General features: G+C 42.8%; 3 protein-coding genes across 6 annotated transcripts; 2 read left to right on the top strand and 1 right to left on the bottom strand.

Moving 5' to 3' along the window:
* The first annotated feature begins 1,544 nt into the window (after positions 1 to 1,544).
* LOC112895838 (carboxyl-terminal-processing peptidase 1, chloroplastic) lies at positions 1,545 to 7,077 on the top strand. Of its 3 annotated transcripts, none has more exons than XM_025963836.1 (13): positions 1,545 to 1,998; positions 2,168 to 2,284; positions 2,738 to 2,875; positions 3,573 to 3,677; positions 3,776 to 3,944; positions 4,406 to 4,482; positions 4,883 to 4,927; positions 5,331 to 5,414; positions 5,852 to 5,890; positions 5,971 to 6,033; positions 6,150 to 6,279; positions 6,363 to 6,450; positions 6,729 to 7,067. In XM_025963836.1, exons 1-12 carry the CDS (start codon positions 1,657 to 1,659, stop codon positions 6,416 to 6,418), a joined length of 1,365 nt encoding a protein of 454 aa, XP_025819621.1. In that variant the 5' UTR covers positions 1,545 to 1,656; the 3' UTR covers positions 6,419 to 6,450; positions 6,729 to 7,067. The 3 variants fall into 3 exon arrangements, with proteins under 3 accessions (XP_025819621.1, XP_025819622.1, XP_025819620.1); XM_025963835.1 differs by having other exon boundaries at positions 1,548 to 1,998; positions 2,165 to 2,284; positions 6,729 to 7,077; XM_025963837.1 differs by lacking the exon at positions 2,168 to 2,284.
* A 152-nt stretch (positions 7,078 to 7,229) lies between these two features.
* Positions 7,230 to 12,318, top strand: LOC112895836. Of its 2 annotated transcripts, none has more exons than XM_025963831.1 (8): positions 7,230 to 7,640; positions 8,182 to 8,884; positions 9,715 to 9,903; positions 9,970 to 10,061; positions 10,207 to 10,266; positions 10,395 to 10,464; positions 11,342 to 11,545; positions 11,652 to 12,318. In XM_025963831.1, exons 2-8 carry the CDS (start codon positions 8,204 to 8,206, stop codon positions 12,030 to 12,032), a joined length of 1,677 nt encoding a protein of 558 aa, XP_025819616.1. In that variant the 5' UTR covers positions 7,230 to 7,640; positions 8,182 to 8,203; the 3' UTR covers positions 12,033 to 12,318. The 2 variants fall into 2 exon arrangements, with proteins under 2 accessions (XP_025819616.1, XP_025819617.1); XM_025963832.1 differs by lacking the exon at positions 7,230 to 7,640 and adding an exon at positions 7,650 to 7,839 and having other exon boundaries at positions 11,652 to 12,032.
* A 1,138-nt stretch (positions 12,319 to 13,456) lies between these two features.
* On the bottom strand, positions 13,457 to 16,972 carry LOC112895837 (probable receptor-like protein kinase At2g42960). The gene is made up of 8 exons (XM_025963833.1): positions 16,639 to 16,972; positions 15,486 to 16,240; positions 15,309 to 15,413; positions 14,884 to 15,003; positions 14,612 to 14,782; positions 14,380 to 14,509; positions 14,090 to 14,299; positions 13,457 to 13,963 (listed from the first exon to the last, which is right to left on the bottom strand). Exons 2-8 carry the CDS (start codon positions 16,133 to 16,135, stop codon positions 13,880 to 13,882), a joined length of 1,470 nt encoding a protein of 489 aa, XP_025819618.1. The 5' UTR covers positions 16,136 to 16,240; positions 16,639 to 16,972; the 3' UTR covers positions 13,457 to 13,879.

The raw sequence follows: 16,972 nt of genomic DNA, 5'->3' as shown, positions 1-16,972 counted from the left end.
GTGACCGGCGTGGCGGATGGGTTATCCTCGAGCGCGCCGACGTGGGGGGGCACCTCGTCAGTGTCAGGGATGAGATGTGTTGGGCCTTTCGTTATCCGTGTGTGCGTGCCAGTGTGACGCGTTGGGAGTCAGTGGGATTCTTTGCCTCTTTTTCGTTTGGTTTCGTGGGTTTTCACCGGAAAGGATTTTAGGCGGCAGCGAGTGTAGATCTGCACGCCCCCGTAGTAGCAAGTTCGGCTGGTGTTTCCTGATTTGGTTAGGATTCTCTCAAGCCTGTTTGTGCTCTTTCGAGTTTCGACCTCTTTTTTTTTCCTAGGAGATCATCGGCTTATGTTGGGTGTTTTTTATCTCGTCATGTTAATGTTCTTGTGAAAAGGCAAGCACTTCACTTTGAATTTGTCTTTATTAATTTTTCATCCATCCAACATGGAACGATCACTTTACCTTTCATAAACTTAGTAGTTGAACTTCTACCCAAAGTGGTACTGTACAATTTATAAATATCCTTTTATCTAGCATTGTTTGTAGCATCATTAGAATAAGCTATGTGTTACTAATGTACTAACAACCGAGATGATTAGGTGAATCAAGAACATAGATCATTTCAACGCTTTTCCAATAATGCACCCCAATGATTGGGTTTGTATTGTCTAGTCTGTGATTTAGTACCGTAGCAACTGAATATTATGATAAGTTATAGTCATATGGACACAAGGCTCATTTAAATTGTTTTTAAGAAAATTGATCTTTCCATAAAAGAAACTACTTTCTAAACAAATAAAAATAAGTGAGCAATTAGAACACTAAATGTAAGTGTTTTGATGATTGTTTGCTTCAACTACGTATCGTTTCCAATACTCTGCAGGGTTAATTTCTTACGAAGGAATTTGGGGTTGTGATATTTGGCTATTTACTAGTAATGTATGAACATGAAAAGGTGGAATTACTCTTCTCAACAACACCGTGAGCCTATTTGCATAATAAAAACAATAGAGAATTTGAGTGTATAAAAACATGTAAATTAGAGTAATAATTTCAAACCTTTTTGTATGATGCGTGTTAAGTTTATGCTAGTTTTTTTAAGAAAATGAAGGCACGTCAATTTGTAGGCTAAATATCTTCTCAACAGTTTTCTGTCAAGAAAATTTACACTGTTAGCAAAATCATTATATACAACAGATCATCCCGAACAATTCGTTTGTTCATGCAAGAAATTAAGATACAAATATTTTTTAGAAAAAGATACAAATAAAATTAAAATGGTCTCAAATGCGAAGCCGTCCCTCTCGTCGAAACCATGATTGTACGGCAAAGAAAGAAAACGAAACAATGAATACGGTCATGTAGATGCACACAAACTCGATGGCTCACAAGTTGAATCGGCCGTTTGCATACTGAAAAGTGGGAAGGGAAGAATAAAGCGTAAATAATTCTTGTGGAAAAGAAAAGGGCAAAAGAGCAGTCCAAAATTCCCCTTCCACTACCTCAGCCATAGCCCATGGGTTCTCTGGGCGACTGGTGCTCACCGCTCAGGCTTTTGCCCAACCCCAACCCCAACCCTCCGACCATCATCATCCACTGCAAACCCCCACCACTAATAATAACCGGAGGCTTTACTCCCTCGCCTGCAGGCTGCAGCTCCAGAGCCGCACCGCCATGCGGCCACTCTCCTCCGTGCCGCGGGCGCCGCAGTCGCGAGCGAGCCCTGGCCCCGGCCGCGGGCCCAGGCCGCCGCCGTGCGCGCTGCCCTTCCCCGACGCCCTCCGCGCGGCGGCGGCGGCGGCCGCCGTCTCCCTCTCGCTCCTCACCGGCGACGCCGTGGGCGCGGTTGTGGCGCAGCCCGTCGAGGTGTGCCAGGACGGGGGCGCGGCGGTGGTGGAGGAGGTGAGGGGCGAGGCGGTGACGAACGAGCAGCTCGTGGAGGAGGCGTGGGAGGTGGTCAACGAGAGCTTCCTCCCCGACGCCGGGAGCCACCCGTGGTCGCCGGAGATGTGGATGGTGAGTTTGTCTTGCGGCAATGTGATCGCCAGTGTGGTGTATCAAGTGGCTCAGCTGCGTAGCTTCAAGTCTCTACGGACATTGAAGTCAGAATGCTCATTTTAGCAGTTAACACTTAGCACACTGTCTTCCCCTTAGTTTGATAGTTGATTCTGACCCACTGCAGCAAAGGAAGCAGGATATTCTCCAAGGCACAATCAAATCCCGTGCTAGAGCCCATGATATCATTCAGAAAATGCTAGCGAGCCTTGGTGATCCTTATACAAGGTTTCTATCTCCCTCAGAAGTAAGTTTGGCGTGCTGTTGGTTATCCGGGCACGACATTTTTCCTGTTCAACGTACTGAGCTGATTCCATTTCCTTCTTTCTCAAGACCAATTATAGGTGATGAAACTAACATAAATAATCTTCTGAAAGGAAAATTGGCCATTGGGTATATAAATAGTTGAGCTTTTTTTGGATTGGGAAAACTGTTGCATTGTGATGTGTAGCAGTATATGTGTGGAAGTGGTTACTAAACCCTCTGGAGTACTGTTAATCTCTCTTTCAACAATATAGCTATCCTGCTATGCCATATTCCTTATTTATTCGCTTTCACAGTGATGTCATATGACAAAGTTAAATCTTGATGCCTTTTGTTAACTGAATCTACTTATCTCGAATATTTGTGGTGAATACATGTTCTGATTGTAATTGCAGTTCTGATGTTATTTTGCATATGTTTAATCAATCTGCTGAAGTTCTCAAAGATGTCAAAATATGACATGACCGGGATTGGATTAAACTTGAGGGAGATTCCTGATGACAATGGCTCCATCAAGTTGATGGTATTAGGGCTGCTATTAGATGGGCCTGCTTACTCTGCTGGTGTTAGACAGGTATCAAGTATATGTATAAACCTCTTAACCTAGAGTAAGTTTGTCCTGTACTTGCTGATGAGAAAATTGCTTTCACCACTATGCATATAAAACTAGTAAAGTTTGTTTGTTCTGCAATTGTGCTAATGAGCCTTGATGTAATATGTTGACTTAGTGAACCACTCAAACTTCATAATATACTAATAAATAAAACTGCACATTCTGTTTATTAACATAATTGGATGAGCAACATTCCACTACACTCTAAAATGAGATGCCCAACTGATAAAACAAGGTGACACATGCCTGCCTCTACATTATATGAAAAAAAAGGTTAGCGATGAAGCTAGAAAGGAGGAATCTCTGTCTGTATAGTAGCCTAAGGAGTTGAATGATGTTTTTGTTCGTTGCTAAAATTGCAAATGTTGCGACTCAAAAGCTTGGGAACATTTTTATTTCAATTGTTCTCAGCTTTTAGTTAAACCTGCACTTTTTTAGTAGGTTGTTATTGATAATATTTATTATCACAGGGCACTCTTGTTTGGTACATTTGTGTCTTGTTTGGACTGCCCTGTAATGTAGTAGGGTATCAAATCCTTTGATGTGTCTACTTTTCCGATCATTGTGACTGCGTGTGTCAGTTAACTAATACACTTCTTATGTTTGGATAAGGTTCACAAATTAACTAATCCGTTTAAGTTCTTTTATCTAATATCAGGGTGATGAGCTTTTATCAGTCAATGGCATTGATGTAAGGGGTAAATCTGCATTTGATGCTTCATCCATGCTGCAAGGTCCAAAGGAAACGTTTGTTACTATTAAGGTAATAGACAATCTAAATATATATCTGTATCTGGGTTATGTCCGGATCTCTTTGTACCCATTATCTCACTATTGTAGTCTTTCTTATGTCATCTCTAGGTTAAGCATGGTGACTGTGGTCCTGTTGAGTCAATGAAGGTGCAGAGACAACTGGTTGCTCGAACTCCAGTTTTGTATCGTTTGGAGAAAAGAGAGAACGATGATTATTCTGTTGGATATATTCGCATTAAAGAGTTCAATGCAGTGGCCAAGAAAGATTTGGTTAGTGGTGTGTTGCTGGTTTGTTAACCCATCTGTCATTTTTTCTGCATATTCTGGACGCAATAGTTTCTGTCATTGATCTGTGTCTGATTGTTATATAGTCTAATTCTTATGTCTAAACTATGAACCCAGCTGCTTGCATGTCGTTGGCTCCCCTCTCTTAAGACAAAGCCAAGGGGACATCTGTTGTTGTGGTCAATCTTTTAAATGTCTAAACTGATACATGTATGTCTAAACATATACCTCTCATCCTGATTCAGTTCTGTGAGCATCCAGAAAACTTCAAATATTGCTTCCCCTTTCATAAACGCATGTGCATCAAGGATGTTATTTCCCTTGTTATGCATCTTTGAAGTTCATGTGTTTTTATATTGCAATATTAGTAATCTCGTTGTAGATGTTCTTTTTTTACAACGACGATTGGGACATCGCATGCTATGCCCATTTAACTTATGTTGTCTCTTGCAGCACTAAAACGTCTACAGAACTCAGGTGCCACCTATTTCGTTCTGGATTTGAGGGACAATCTCGGTGGTCTAGTTCAGGTATGCCATCCCTTTTCTTCCCAAGCATACATCATGCTATTCCTGTTTTTGATCTCCTAGACTTGCATGATGTGTGTGAGGGATAATATTTCTTTTTTCTTCTATGGTAAAGAACTTAGCCTAGTCGAAGGTATGGGTGTACACCTCTGCCACCCAGATTTGAGTCTCCTCGACTCAAATTCGGGTGTCTATTTCTTCTTATTTACAATGCCACCTAGTTCCTCCTAGGTTCGTCGGCCTTTTTTGTCTCAATATGTTCATGGATCACAAGCTTCTCAAAGTATTTTGATGTTTTATGCATATGCATTATGAAAGAAACTAGCAAGACTTAATTTGTTTGCATATGGCTATGAGCTTATGGCATGATGTTTACGTAGCTTTTTTTTTTAACGTTTTGAAGGCTGGAATAGAGACTGCAAAGCTCTTTCTCAATAAAGGAGACACGGTAAGAATGCAGTAGTGCTACTTCAGTTGTTTTTCTGTAACCGTTGTTAAAATTTGTGCATTTCCTTTTCTTTTGTTTCAATTATGATACCAAATGGTGAGTTTACTTATTTTTCCATGAAAAACTACTCTCCAATGCCTATAGAAAGAACCCATCAAAGTAACAGTACATTTTTTTTCTCAACTCTTTAAATTCCATGAATTTTCAAATGTTCATCTAAGTGAAACCTAAGCTTCATGAACAATCAGTCAGTTTCTCCGAATTTCAGTGCAATAGCAGTGCAAAGATGCTTATTAACAAGTTTGTGCTTTAGTGATTTGATTGCTTAAAACATTGCTAATCTGTCGTGCATATTATGAACAGATTTTTTGAGGCAAACGATTCATGTCCCTATGTTCTTCAGGTCATTTATACTGCTGGCCGGGATCGTCAAGTCCAAAACACAATTGTTGGTGAAAGTGGACCTATGATTTCTACTCCCCTTATGGTATGTTTATGATAGGTTGATACAACTATTCCGGACCTGAAGAAGCAATAATTCTAAGAAATAGAAAAGAAATGCTAGTTTTACACTGTTGTGTTAAACTGTTCAATGGAAAAGTGTGAAGAGACAAGTTAAAATTGTTAAGTCCATTGATGGAATTTGGACATTTAACTTACTCATCTTGATATTGAGAGAAATGTCAAGGTTTAGAGCACTTATTCATGTCCATGGACCATGGTTTTTCTGATTCTACACTTTTTGATTGGTTGGTCCTAGAAATGATACTATTCAGATTATCTTTTCTAGCAACCTCGAGTTAAACAAAATACAGTATATAATTTTTTTTGAACCATGCCATATGTTAATTGGCTGCTATATAATCAGATTATCGTTAGACTCCCGATTGTATTTCTCATATATTTACCTACATCTTGTGGCAGTTACTGGTGAATAATAGGACAGCAAGTGCCAGTGAAATAGTAAGTACACATTTTCTTCCACTGATAGTAATTGAATGGCGAACAGTTAAAGCTCATTGAGGTGCCAAACTATTTTCTAGGTTGCTTCAGCACTTCATGACAATTGCAAAGCTGTTCTTGTTGGCGAAAGGACTTTTGGCAAGGTTTGAACCACCCAAATGGGGGAGAGGGTGATACTATGATGCTGCTTTTTCTGGAATCAACAGGATTATGCTATGCCCCTTTTTTGTATGGTAACTCAATGTCTGGGGTGTTGCAGGGCTTAATCCAATCTGTTTTTGAACTTCATGATGGTTCTGGTATTGTCGTCACGATTGGCAAGTATGTTACACCAAACCACAAGGACATCAATGGAAATGGAATAGAACCGGATTACAATCGTCTTCCTGGTAGTATTTGAGATCACCCGATTTCTTTTGACAATTAAAGCATGCAATTTAGTTCTCGGTAGCTGATTTTCTTTTTGTGGCAGATTTCAATGAAGCAAGAGATTACCTTTCACGTTGCCGATTGAAAGAATTAAGCTGAGTGAAGCATTTTATTCTGAAGGTTCTCAAAAGGTAAGAAAACTTTATTTTGCTGCTGCATGCTTGGTTCTTAGGGTTGTGCATAGAAGTTTAGACAATGAACTCTCAAAAAAGAAAAAATAAAAGATGCACAGAGTGGTTGTTCATGGAGCAACTGCTCACACTGTCAAGGGTGCCTTTGCAGAAATGGTGGCATCATATGGTTTCTCACAGACTGCACCTTGGCGTCTTCTTACGCATGCTTGTTGCTTGGATTATCCTAATTGCCGCATGACTGTCGTAATTCCTTTTGGAATGCCTCTCTTTTGCAGGTGTCAGTATGATGGACAGAAATGCTGGTCCACCTGACTGTACACCGGTCTCTCCATGGCGCGCTGATACCATAAGCTATTTATTCAAGCGTCAATACAGGCCTTTGCATAGTGGGCACGCCCTTCAATTTGCTGGTGCTGCATCGCCGTACAGAAGCAGTCAAGTAAGAACGCAAAGGCCTCATCTAACGAGGCACCCGCATTGAGGGCTGCTTTGTCTTCCATTGAGCCGGGGTTGAACCAACACCACCTGTGAATTGCTAATGGTCTGTACACGACGAGTTGCCCAGATGGTCAAATTTGAGACCCTACCGTGTTAAAAAAAAACTGAGAACCCTACCTTTGTGCCCGCTGTCGATTCCCAGCTGATGCCCTCGTTACCGGAATGCTGTAAACGAGTCCCGTGACCGTTGACCTAGAGAACTTGTTCGGTGGCGAAGCACCCGTGCACGGCGCGCGGGTACGCCGGAGAGCCTAGCACGTCGCCGGGGTTGCCCACGACGAGGAGGCGCCGCGGCGGGTTCTGCGGCACGCCGCGGCGGGGCTGTTGGCCGTGACGAGGAGGTCCCCGCCGAAGCCGTTCAATTTTTTTTTTCTTTTTGAGGACTCCGAAGCTGTCCAATTGATTCGACCGTCCCGTGGACTAGACGTTGACACGAGTAGGCGAGCCTTCTTTTGTTCTGAGACGTCGGATGAGCTCGCGAGGTCTCCCGATCGCCGCCACGGCCGACGCCGCTCGCAACGGCATCAGATCCGAAGCGAGCAGAGGCCCCGTGGCTGCGGTGGCCAGTGGCCTACTCAAAAGAAGAGGGAAGACACGACGACGAGAGTGGAGGACGACAGCGACCCGCATCTGATTCTGGAAGCGTTCACCAGCCACCACCCGGTCCCTCGCCGTCGTCTCTTCCTCCGGTAACCGCCTCCGCGCCCCACCCCTGACCCCTCCTCCTCCGCCCCCGCTGCCTCGAAAGCTCCTTCTCGCTGTTCTCGTCTGCGGAGCTAGCTCACTGCACAGTCTGTATTCGTGCGTGCTCGCAGCGTAGCGTGCGGCGGTTGGGGTCGGCGTTGCCCGGTGTTGCGGCCGGCCCGGCGCTGTGTTCCGTATCCCGCGGTAGCTGCATGTCGGCTTGTGGCCCTGATTTGCTTTTCTCGTTGCGGCTCATAAACCTCTTCTAATTTGTGTTTATGCTGGTCTACTAAGAAATTGCATTCTGCTTCCTTTTTGTCACCATAAGGATGATGATATAATTGTAGTTTTAGTGTTCAGTATACGTTAATACAGCCCTCTTTTCCCATTAACATTCGCTACTTCATCCCGGATTCCATGAACAGTTGTTTCAACTCTCTGAATCCCATTTCCTAATAAACTGCTTTGTGTTTGAAGAGATCACTCATATTCATTATTCAGTGTAGACTAAATTGCCTAATGAGTTTAGTTTGTTTTCACACACAGATAGATATAAGTTGATGAGAAGATGAGTGGTGCTGAGGAGCAGCTGCCGCCTCAGGTCAGTGACGTGTCCAAGGTGCAAGACGGTGTTACCAAGCCCAGTTTGGGGAAAGAGCCCGTTCCAGGGAGTGAGCTCTGGACGGATGGGCTCATCTGCGCGTTTGAGTTGGTCAAAGGTCACAGGAAGCCTGCTCATCACAAATCATGGCCAACGATTGAGCAAATGCAGGAGAAAGGATCCACTATGCACACGAGGAAGCACCCGAGAAGGAATGGGCACCAGATCATAGCTCCAAAAGTGGATGAGAGCATTGTGTTGGAGAACCCCCATCAGACTGAATTCTGTAATAATCCTTCAGTTCTCAAAGATAGGCCAGTGTATGCTGGGGAGATTTTGGATCACAAATGGGTGCCCATTGGATGGAGTAGGATCGCTGAGCTGGTCCAGAGGGTTCAATCAGACTCCAGCTGGGAGAATGAACTGATGGAGTTCAGTGATAGTGAGGATGATTACACCGTGGCTGATCTTGCAGCTCCATACTGGCAGCGTCCTGTGGGGCCTACTTGGTGGTGCCATGTCACCGCGGGCCATCCCTCGATCGATGCATGGTTGAATAGCGCTCACTGGATGCATCCGGCCATCAGAACTGCGCTGAGAGATGAGAGCAAACTGATAAGCGACCGGATGAAGTACCTTCTCTATGAGGTTTCCTTTCTGATTCTCGACTGTTTAATGATTAAGATATCTATATTATAACCACCTGTGGCTTTTTACTGTTTTTCAATTCATTACCCTGAATGTGTACCGCATATAGGTGTCTCTACCTGCAATTTCTACTTGATGTAAATGTACATGGGTACTTTGATGTCACATTGCTTTTAGTTTCTAGTGAATCTAGTCACTTATTTTTCCTGAACTAATGAGAAATAGACTCTTCATTCATATTGTCAATTGCAATAACTATTCGTAATGTACATATTGCCAGCTGTTCTTGCCCAAGAAAACTCTACTCTTTGTCAATATTCTGGCTATCAGATTCTTTTATATGCTAACTGTGATTGTTTTGTGCCTGATTGCATAGTCATTTATCATCAACCTTTCACTCTGGATTATGTGGCGATCTATCCTATACACCCTACTTGAATGGTTAAATCATCTGTGACCTTTTTATCACAAGTCGCTGGATTTTTTACTCCAGATTAAATGAATGGATCAATTGTGTTGTATATACTTGCCAAATCATCATCAAATAGTTTTGACTTCAAGTTTAATTTCTATGTCTGATACTTAATATAGATTGATTGATTGACTGAAGATGGAGGCAGATATGTACCTTTTATTAAAAAATTCCTTATATTTATATTATAATTGCAGATCCCTAAATTATTAGTTTATTGAACCATGGTGGTGCAGACTGTTTTGCAGTACATTTTATCAACTTTGTCGTATGTCAGTGATAGAAGAAAATATTCCTACTCAGTGTAAATGTGCTGCGCATATCATATTTATCATATAATTTTCCGTTAGCTTTTCAGGTCCCAGTAAGAGTTGCAGGAGGACTGTTATTTGAGCTTCTCGGTCAGTCGGTTGGAGATCCAAATCACGAGGAGGAAGATATACCCATTGTGCTTCGGTCTTGGCAAGCACAAAATTTTCTTGTAACAGCAATGCATGTCAAAGGTCCTTCATCCAATATAAATGTGTTAGGAGTGACTGAAGTGCAGGTACCAACTCGAAGTTTTTAGTTTCTAAGCTTTCAGCATAATATGTGCTTACGAAAATCTGTCCAGGAATTGCTTCTTGCTGGTGGAGGCCAAACACCTAGATCTGTGCATGAAGTAATTGCACAATTGGTCAGCCGTCTTTCACGCTGGGATGATAGGTGAAATTCATTATATTCATTTCCTTTTCATATTTGGTCATTGATGTTTTAGCATTAGGCAGTAGAACTCTATTCCTTATTATATCTAAATACTGTTGTCTCCTGCAACAAAAATATTAATAGTTGCTGTGCATTGTTACTGCAGATTATTCCGAAAATACGTCTTTGGGGAGGCAGATGAAATTGAATTGAAATTTGTGAATAGGTAAGAACACTGTGGGAATGTCTCAACCATCAGAACATTTTTGTTTGAATTAATGTGTTGCAGAGACGATTTCATCTCATTAATTTAGCAGTTGAATGCATTACATGTTTAAAATGTCAAATTCACAGGAGAAATCGTGAAGATCTGAATCTTGTCAGCATAATACTGAATCAGGAAATCAGAAGGTTAGCAACACAGGTAAGCATGCTATGCTGATTTTCTTTTTCAGTATTTGTTTCTACCAACAAATTGATATTGAAATTTTTCTCATTGCCACATTTACTAGAGTGATTGATTTGACTGTACTATTTTTAAACAACATTATAAAAATTGGATCAGATATATACAGCTTCTCCTAGGGAGTCGCACAGTAGAACTAGTTGTCTAGTCAAGTAGTATTATCTTCTTTGTTGGCATCACCAGATATATGTCATCATTTCATTGACCATAAAAATAGTCAGTCTATAGTTACAATAGTTCGGAAGAGTGGCTTCAAAGGGTCTCAAGTTTATCATTGTATGGCTTAGTTGCATCTTCCTGATTGAAGCCTAATTCCCTAGTCATCACATTGTCATCAGTTCTGAGATCCTAATATTGAATAGCAACGGCTAAATCCCGGTTGTTCTGTTGATATTATGCATTACAATACCATTTCCTTCCACCCAACCTGTGTTTCAAATGTGTTGCCTTTTTTGTTGCCAGTATTTTTTTCTGTGACAATGTTTCGTCACTATCAGGGGCGGAGCCAGGCCCCATGCTGCCTGTGCTGCAGCCCGGGTCCTGAGTCTAGGGTACAGTGGTAAATCAGACTAAAAAATAGGTAAAAGCTAAAGCTAAGCAATAAATTAGGTGTGAATTAGCTTTTAAGCCTGGGGCTTGAGTTGTTCCTGGCTCCGCCCCTGGTCACTATTAGAGGAAACTAAATTTATAGTCACCAGATTAAGCATCTATGTACTTTTGTGATCCATAATGAAGCTCTTAAGGTTTTTGCACACAGCTTTCTTGAATGTTATTATTCATTTGATCATATTTAATGAGCCGGGACATATAAGAATATAAAACACCCGCGCTGTAGGTAATCAGGGTTAAATGGTCACTTCATGCAAGGGAAGAGATCGTGCATGAGCTTCTCAGACATTTGAGGGGTAACGCCACAAGAGCTATCTTGGAGAGTATCAGAAAGTGTACAAGGAACATGTTGGAAGAGCAGGAAGCTGTGCGTGGACGCTTGTTCACTATTCAGGATGTTATGCAAAGCACTGTTCGTGCATGGTTACAGGTTCGAATGGTTCTGCTACACTTCAGTTCAAAAAGCAGAGCGTTTTTACATTTACCGTGACAATGTTAACGTGTCAGTGGGATTGCCAAATTTTACCATTTTCCAGGATAGAAGCCTCCGTGTCACCCACAATTTGGCCATTTTCGGAGGTGGTGGCATGGTTTTATCCATAATCACGGGACTCTTCGGGATCAACGTCGATGGCATACCAGGAGCACAGAATACACCCTATGCTTTTGGTTTGTTTACGGGGCTTCTCTTCTTTCTTGGAATCGTCCTAGTCAGCTTGGGAATGCTGTATCTTGGGTTACAGAACCCAGTTAACAGTGAGAAGGTGAAGGTGAGGAAGCTGGAGCTACAGCAGCTGGTCTCCATGTTCCAGCATGAAGCAGAGCAGCACGGCAAGGTCAGGGAAGGTCTTAGCCGGCATGGTACATCATCGAGTTCGACTGAGGCCTCGGATGAAGGGTACATTCTTATCTCTTGAGATTGGAGATTTTTGTTAACGTGCAAAGCATGTTTGAAAGTCTGGAACTGAAGAGAAGGGGAGTACATGGTGATGGTATACTTGCCCGTGTTCTAAGAGTTGTAATCGAGGAATTCGACATCAAAATGTTGGATATAATTCTAACACTAGGTTGGTTCTATGCTGTTGCTAGAGTAGCTACTTTCTAGTATCTATTGTTAGAAGGGATAGAACGACAAAAGTTCTGGCTTGAATTAGATGATGTACTTCTTATCGAATTTCCTGTTGCAGTAAATACCTCGGAACATACTCTCTCCATCCACAAAAGAACGCAACTCTCGTTTCCTAAGGAGTCAAATAATTTAAAATTTAATTGAATACAAAATAGTATTAATATTTATGTTACAAAATAAGTATCATTAGATTATCGTATAATATATGTTTATAATAAATCTATTTGGAGATGTAAATGTTAATAAATTTTTATATAAATTTGATCAAATTTAGAATTGTCTAACTTCTTGGGAAGCGAGAGTTGCATTCTTCTCTGGACGCATGGAGCAGGTCTCAGCCATCAGGCTTGTGTAAGTCAAAACGCAATGAATTTGGAATACCCTCGTCGTACGCTCGCCACTTCGCCAGCGCGGTACATTCCTCTGGTAGCGCAGAGCGTGGTGTTGAGCGCCTTGCCGCCGGTGACCATCAGACATCAGTTCTGAAGACTTCGACGGTGATTATCGGTTGCAAAAGCCCTGGGACTGGGAGTCGTCTTTGTTTCAACCGCCGTCGTGCTGCCTACCTTTGAGCGGTTGTGTTGCCATCGTCCGCCACGTCTTTCAGATCACTGTTCCAAACGGTAAACACGGCAACATTGGTTGCGTGGGGAGAGAACTGGTTCCGTCAGAAAAGCCCAGCACGAGCCAGATGCTTTCGGTGAAGCGCCCGCACGCAATGCAAGCAGGGCCTAGTACTAGCAGGCTAGCAGCCATCAGCTAGCAAACGAGGATCTTGCAAACTTACAGTACAAGCCTCACGGAATGATTATGTTTGAGGAAAAAAGATAAGAAAATGCAAGGAGTGCAGGTTCAGTAACAGAACCAGCTGCAAAGCCGCCAATGATTGATGCAGTCCTAGAAAAGGGATCATCGAAGTTGTCAAGACTTATAAACCAAGCAGGCACCAATCATTGGCATCCTGCAATCATCCATGCGCAGGAACCAAAAACTATATGGATCCCCAGGTGTGAGGGCCAGGCATCTGCCTTCCAATCACAGCAATGAAGAGAGAAAGTGCAGTACTGAATCATGCAGATGATTGGTTCCAGTCCCACTGACATCAACTACGCGCTATATCTTGCTTCCGAGGAAGGTCTATCTGCTTGCTCAATCGCCTTCGATTTCAGGGTAAACGATTGAGAAAATTAGGATTCCAATGCTCATACCGCACAGCAAGAAATTTATGTTTTTATAGGGTAAAACTAAGTTTCCATAAAGCCTCTATACAAGGGTAACAGAATCCGGTAACTATAGTCATGCCTTTGAGGTTAGTCCCTCTTGGTGAGAAATGATAAATATAGGTGAAGAAGATGCTTCTATGCTCCCCTAAAGGAAAACTACACATATCCTAGAGTAAAGTGACGAAGGCAAATCTTTCAGGGGAGTATAGAAGCACACCCGGGAAAAGGGGTAAAGGAAAAAACGGAAATGAGCAGCTTGCTCCTAATCATTTTAACCACCACCACCTCCAGTATCTGCAAACTGTAAATCTGATCCTCTCACTCTAACAAAGTACTGACATCGATCAAATCAATGTTGGTATCAGATGATTTCAGGAGCCCTATTCCTCTGTGCTGGTTCAGAATTGGGGATTCAGGCATCAGCGCTGTTTGAAGCCTCCTCTGACTGCTGGGATTCAATATCCATGCTTCCCACCTGGCTGAGCTTTCTCTGATCCTTCATTGATGAGAGGGAAAAAAAAAATACACTGACGTTAAAAGATGCTCCAAGAAGGATATAGATCTGTGCTAATTGAAAAGAAAATAGTACTGGGAAACAAAGATGTTAGGATAAGATGCGTACTTGATGATATGCATTTTGAACTGCTTCAAGCATTTGGACAACATGACTCATCTTTGGCCTCTTGTCAGCATCAGGATCGACACACTTGAAGCCAACCAAGATTGCCCGCTTAAGGGCACGTTTTGGTGGCTTAACCTCGAGCTTTGGATCCACTACCTCCTCTGCCCTCTTATTTGTAACCATCATTTTAAGCCACTCTATCAGATTTACCTGAAACAAACAATAAATAATTGTAATTGTTAACTGGAAACACAATCACACAATTTTTCTGAAATAGGAAAAACCCATACCTCATCTGCAGGCTTAGCATAATCAACTGGATCCCTAGCTGTCACACATTCTAACAACACCACTCCAAAACTGTAAATATCGCTCTTTTCATTTAACATCCCACTGTTTGCATATTCGGGTGCTACATACCTGGTGTCAGATTCAGAACATTAGGAAACTATTTTCCACTTTACAGTTGAATAGAAGAACTAACAATAACATCAAGAAAGGACATAAAAAACGGAGATATACCCATATGTTCCCATCACTCTTGTATTGATATGGCTTTTGTCAGAATTCAGAAGTTTGGCCAACCCAAAATCAGAGACCTTGCTATTGAATTCATCGTCGATTAAGATATTACTTGACTTAATATCTCGGTGTACAACTTTGGGGTCTATGGCCTCATGAAGGTAAGCGAGACTGCAAATCATGAACAACAACATTAGCATGTAACCGTCACAGTCCGTGTTAAGCAAGATTTCAGGAAATAATCGCGAATCATGTCAAAACTCTAAACTTACGCTTTTGCAGTGCCAAGGAGAATCTTCATGCGGTTTTCCCAACTAAGGACACCACGTTGATTCACGCCATGAAGCCATTGTTCTAGGTTGCCATTGTTGACATACTCATAGACAAGCATCCTGCAGGTAAATATTCAGAACATGCCCGTATACCATTCAAAAAGAACAAGCCTGTATGCAATGAAAAGCTTCTGCAAAAAGAAGTATGACTACTATAGTTTAAGAAAAAAACAGATAAACATGAAACAAGGGAAAGGGAAAGGTCAAAGTAGCATTAGGTACAACAGGGAAAACCTTTTTTATTGTATCGGCTATTTTATTTTCCACTGGCAAATCTTCAGAACATAATGTCTAGTACCGATATCATGATGAACTGTAAATGTGAACTGAGCAGAAAGGAGGATCCAAAAGGACAAAATGCTAACCTGTGTATTCCTTCCACACAGTATCCCAGAAGCCGCACAAGATTCTTATGCCGAACATGACCGATGGCTTCAACTTCAACTCTAAATTCCTTCTCTGCCTGCCCCCTGCAAACCCAGATATCAAATCTTAGCTCTAAGTTAATACAAGGTAAATTCAGCAAGACGGCATACACTTACACATTATTAAGGATCTTCTTCACAGCAATATCGGTACCATTCACCAGCTGGCCCTTGTAGACAACTCCATAGCCACCTTCTCCAAGGACATTACTCTTTGCAAACCGATTTGTCGCGCACTCCAGGTCCCTCAAGGTAAACCAGTGTCCCCAGCCCAAATGTGATAACTCAGGCAAGCCAACCAATGGCGATGCTGAATATGCATATGGTGAACTGCCTTTCCTAGCGGGTCCAGAGCTGCTGTAACTGTAATCTTCAGAGTACGAACTCCCAGCCTTCTCTATGTTGTACACAGAGCTGCACTGGCTGAACGTATCGACATCGACAGATCTACTCTCTCCCAACTGCCCTGCACCCTTCATCTGCGTATATTTATCATGCACCGGCATGAAGGGCGCTTCATGTAGACTCTGCGCATCAACTCTGTCAACATTGATTTCCTTTGACACGATAGGGATCTCAGCCAGCGAAGTGTTGTCAAACCCTTTCACTGTCTTCTTTTTCTTTCGGAGCGAAAGGCACAGCGCGACGACCAACAGAATTGCCATGAATACCCCAACACCAATGGCAATCAATTCCCATACTCTCAACTGAAACACGGTGGTGGTTCTTGAGAGCACCGCGCTGACAGAATTGTTAGGTGACGACATGTTCTTCGGCCTGTCTGATGAGCAGACGACGCGATATGCTCCCCTAATTCGGAATCTTGTTCTGATTTGACGAAGGAATTTACAAACTTATCCCAACCGCTTTATCTGCGCAAGAAAGGAAAAAGGTACATTAGCCAACTCAGAAACACCTAAAGTAGCACATGAGCAAAACTGCAAAATAAAAGGGCAATTTTGTCTCTAGAAGAAAGCTACGCATCATTCGAGAGCACAGTTGTTCCACTTCCATGCGTGGGGGAAGCACGCAAACAAGGAAACTAATCAAACAGCAAGATATCAAACGCAACATGCCAGCATACAGGGATTTCGCCCGGGGGGGGGGGGGGGGGATTCAGGACAATGTGCAGGAATTTGGAGTCCCGCCGACATCAGTACACCCCATAAGTCCCAAGACTCGGCATAATTCTGAGGGCACAGGACAAGTCAACACCTAAACGAGAAGAGATGGACGACGACAAGGAAAACGAACGGGGGGAAGAACTTACTTTGGCAGCACCTCGAATCAAACCCCATTGAACGAGAATTCCACGACGAGCTCCCGCCGCGTCCCCCTCAGTCGGGACCGGAGAAGCGGGGCGCTCGCCGCGGCGCTACTGTTCTTGCTTGCGCGCGGTGACGCCGGAATGCGGAGCCTGGAGGAGGGCGGGCGGCCTTTGATCCTTCGCGAAAGAGGAAGGGAAGCCGCAAAGCCCAGCACAGCGCGCACCTGCACACATGAAGAGAGAGGACTAGAGAGAGGGAGGGAGAGTAAAGGGGACGCAAAGGGAGGAGGAGGAGGAGGAGGAGGAGGGGAAGGAGAAGAGAATTGGTTGCAGTGTT

The sequence above is a fragment of the Panicum hallii genome, chromosome 5 (genome assembly GCF_002211085.1).
Source record: "Panicum hallii strain FIL2 chromosome 5, PHallii_v3.1, whole genome shotgun sequence".
NCBI classification, from domain to species: Eukaryota; Viridiplantae; Streptophyta; class Magnoliopsida; order Poales; family Poaceae; genus Panicum; species Panicum hallii.
This window is presented reverse-complemented; position numbering and strand designations above follow the sequence as displayed.

Bases quoted from the DNA above. Each gene is read 5' to 3' on its own strand.
- LOC112895837 (XM_025963833.1), bottom strand. From the start codon at position 16,135: ATGTCGTCACCTAACAATTCTGTCAGCGCGGTGCTCTCAAGAACCACC. The intron at 14,783-14,883 runs GTAAGTTTAGAG...CATGATTTGCAG, and splicing joins CTCCTTGGCACTGCAAAAGC to TCTCGCTTACCTTCATGAGG. The intron at 13,964-14,089 runs GTACGCATCTTA...TCATCAATGAAG, and splicing joins TTCAAAATGCATATCATCAA to GATCAGAGAAAGCTCAGCCA.
- LOC112895838 (XM_025963835.1), top strand. From the start codon at position 1,657: ATGCGGCCACTCTCCTCCGTGCCGCGGGCGCCGCAGTCGCGAGCGAGC. The intron at 2,876-3,572 runs GTATCAAGTATA...ATCTAATATCAG, and splicing joins ACTCTGCTGGTGTTAGACAG to GGTGATGAGCTTTTATCAGT. The intron at 3,945-4,405 runs GTGTGTTGCTGG...TGTCTCTTGCAG, and splicing joins CAAGAAAGATTTGGTTAGTG to CACTAAAACGTCTACAGAAC.
- LOC112895836 (XM_025963831.1), top strand. From the start codon at position 8,204: ATGAGTGGTGCTGAGGAGCAGCTGCCGCCTCAGGTCAGTGACGTGTCC. The intron at 10,465-11,341 runs GTAAGCATGCTA...CCCGCGCTGTAG, and splicing joins TCAGAAGGTTAGCAACACAG to GTAATCAGGGTTAAATGGTC. The intron at 11,546-11,651 runs GTTCGAATGGTT...ACCATTTTCCAG, and splicing joins CTGTTCGTGCATGGTTACAG to GATAGAAGCCTCCGTGTCAC.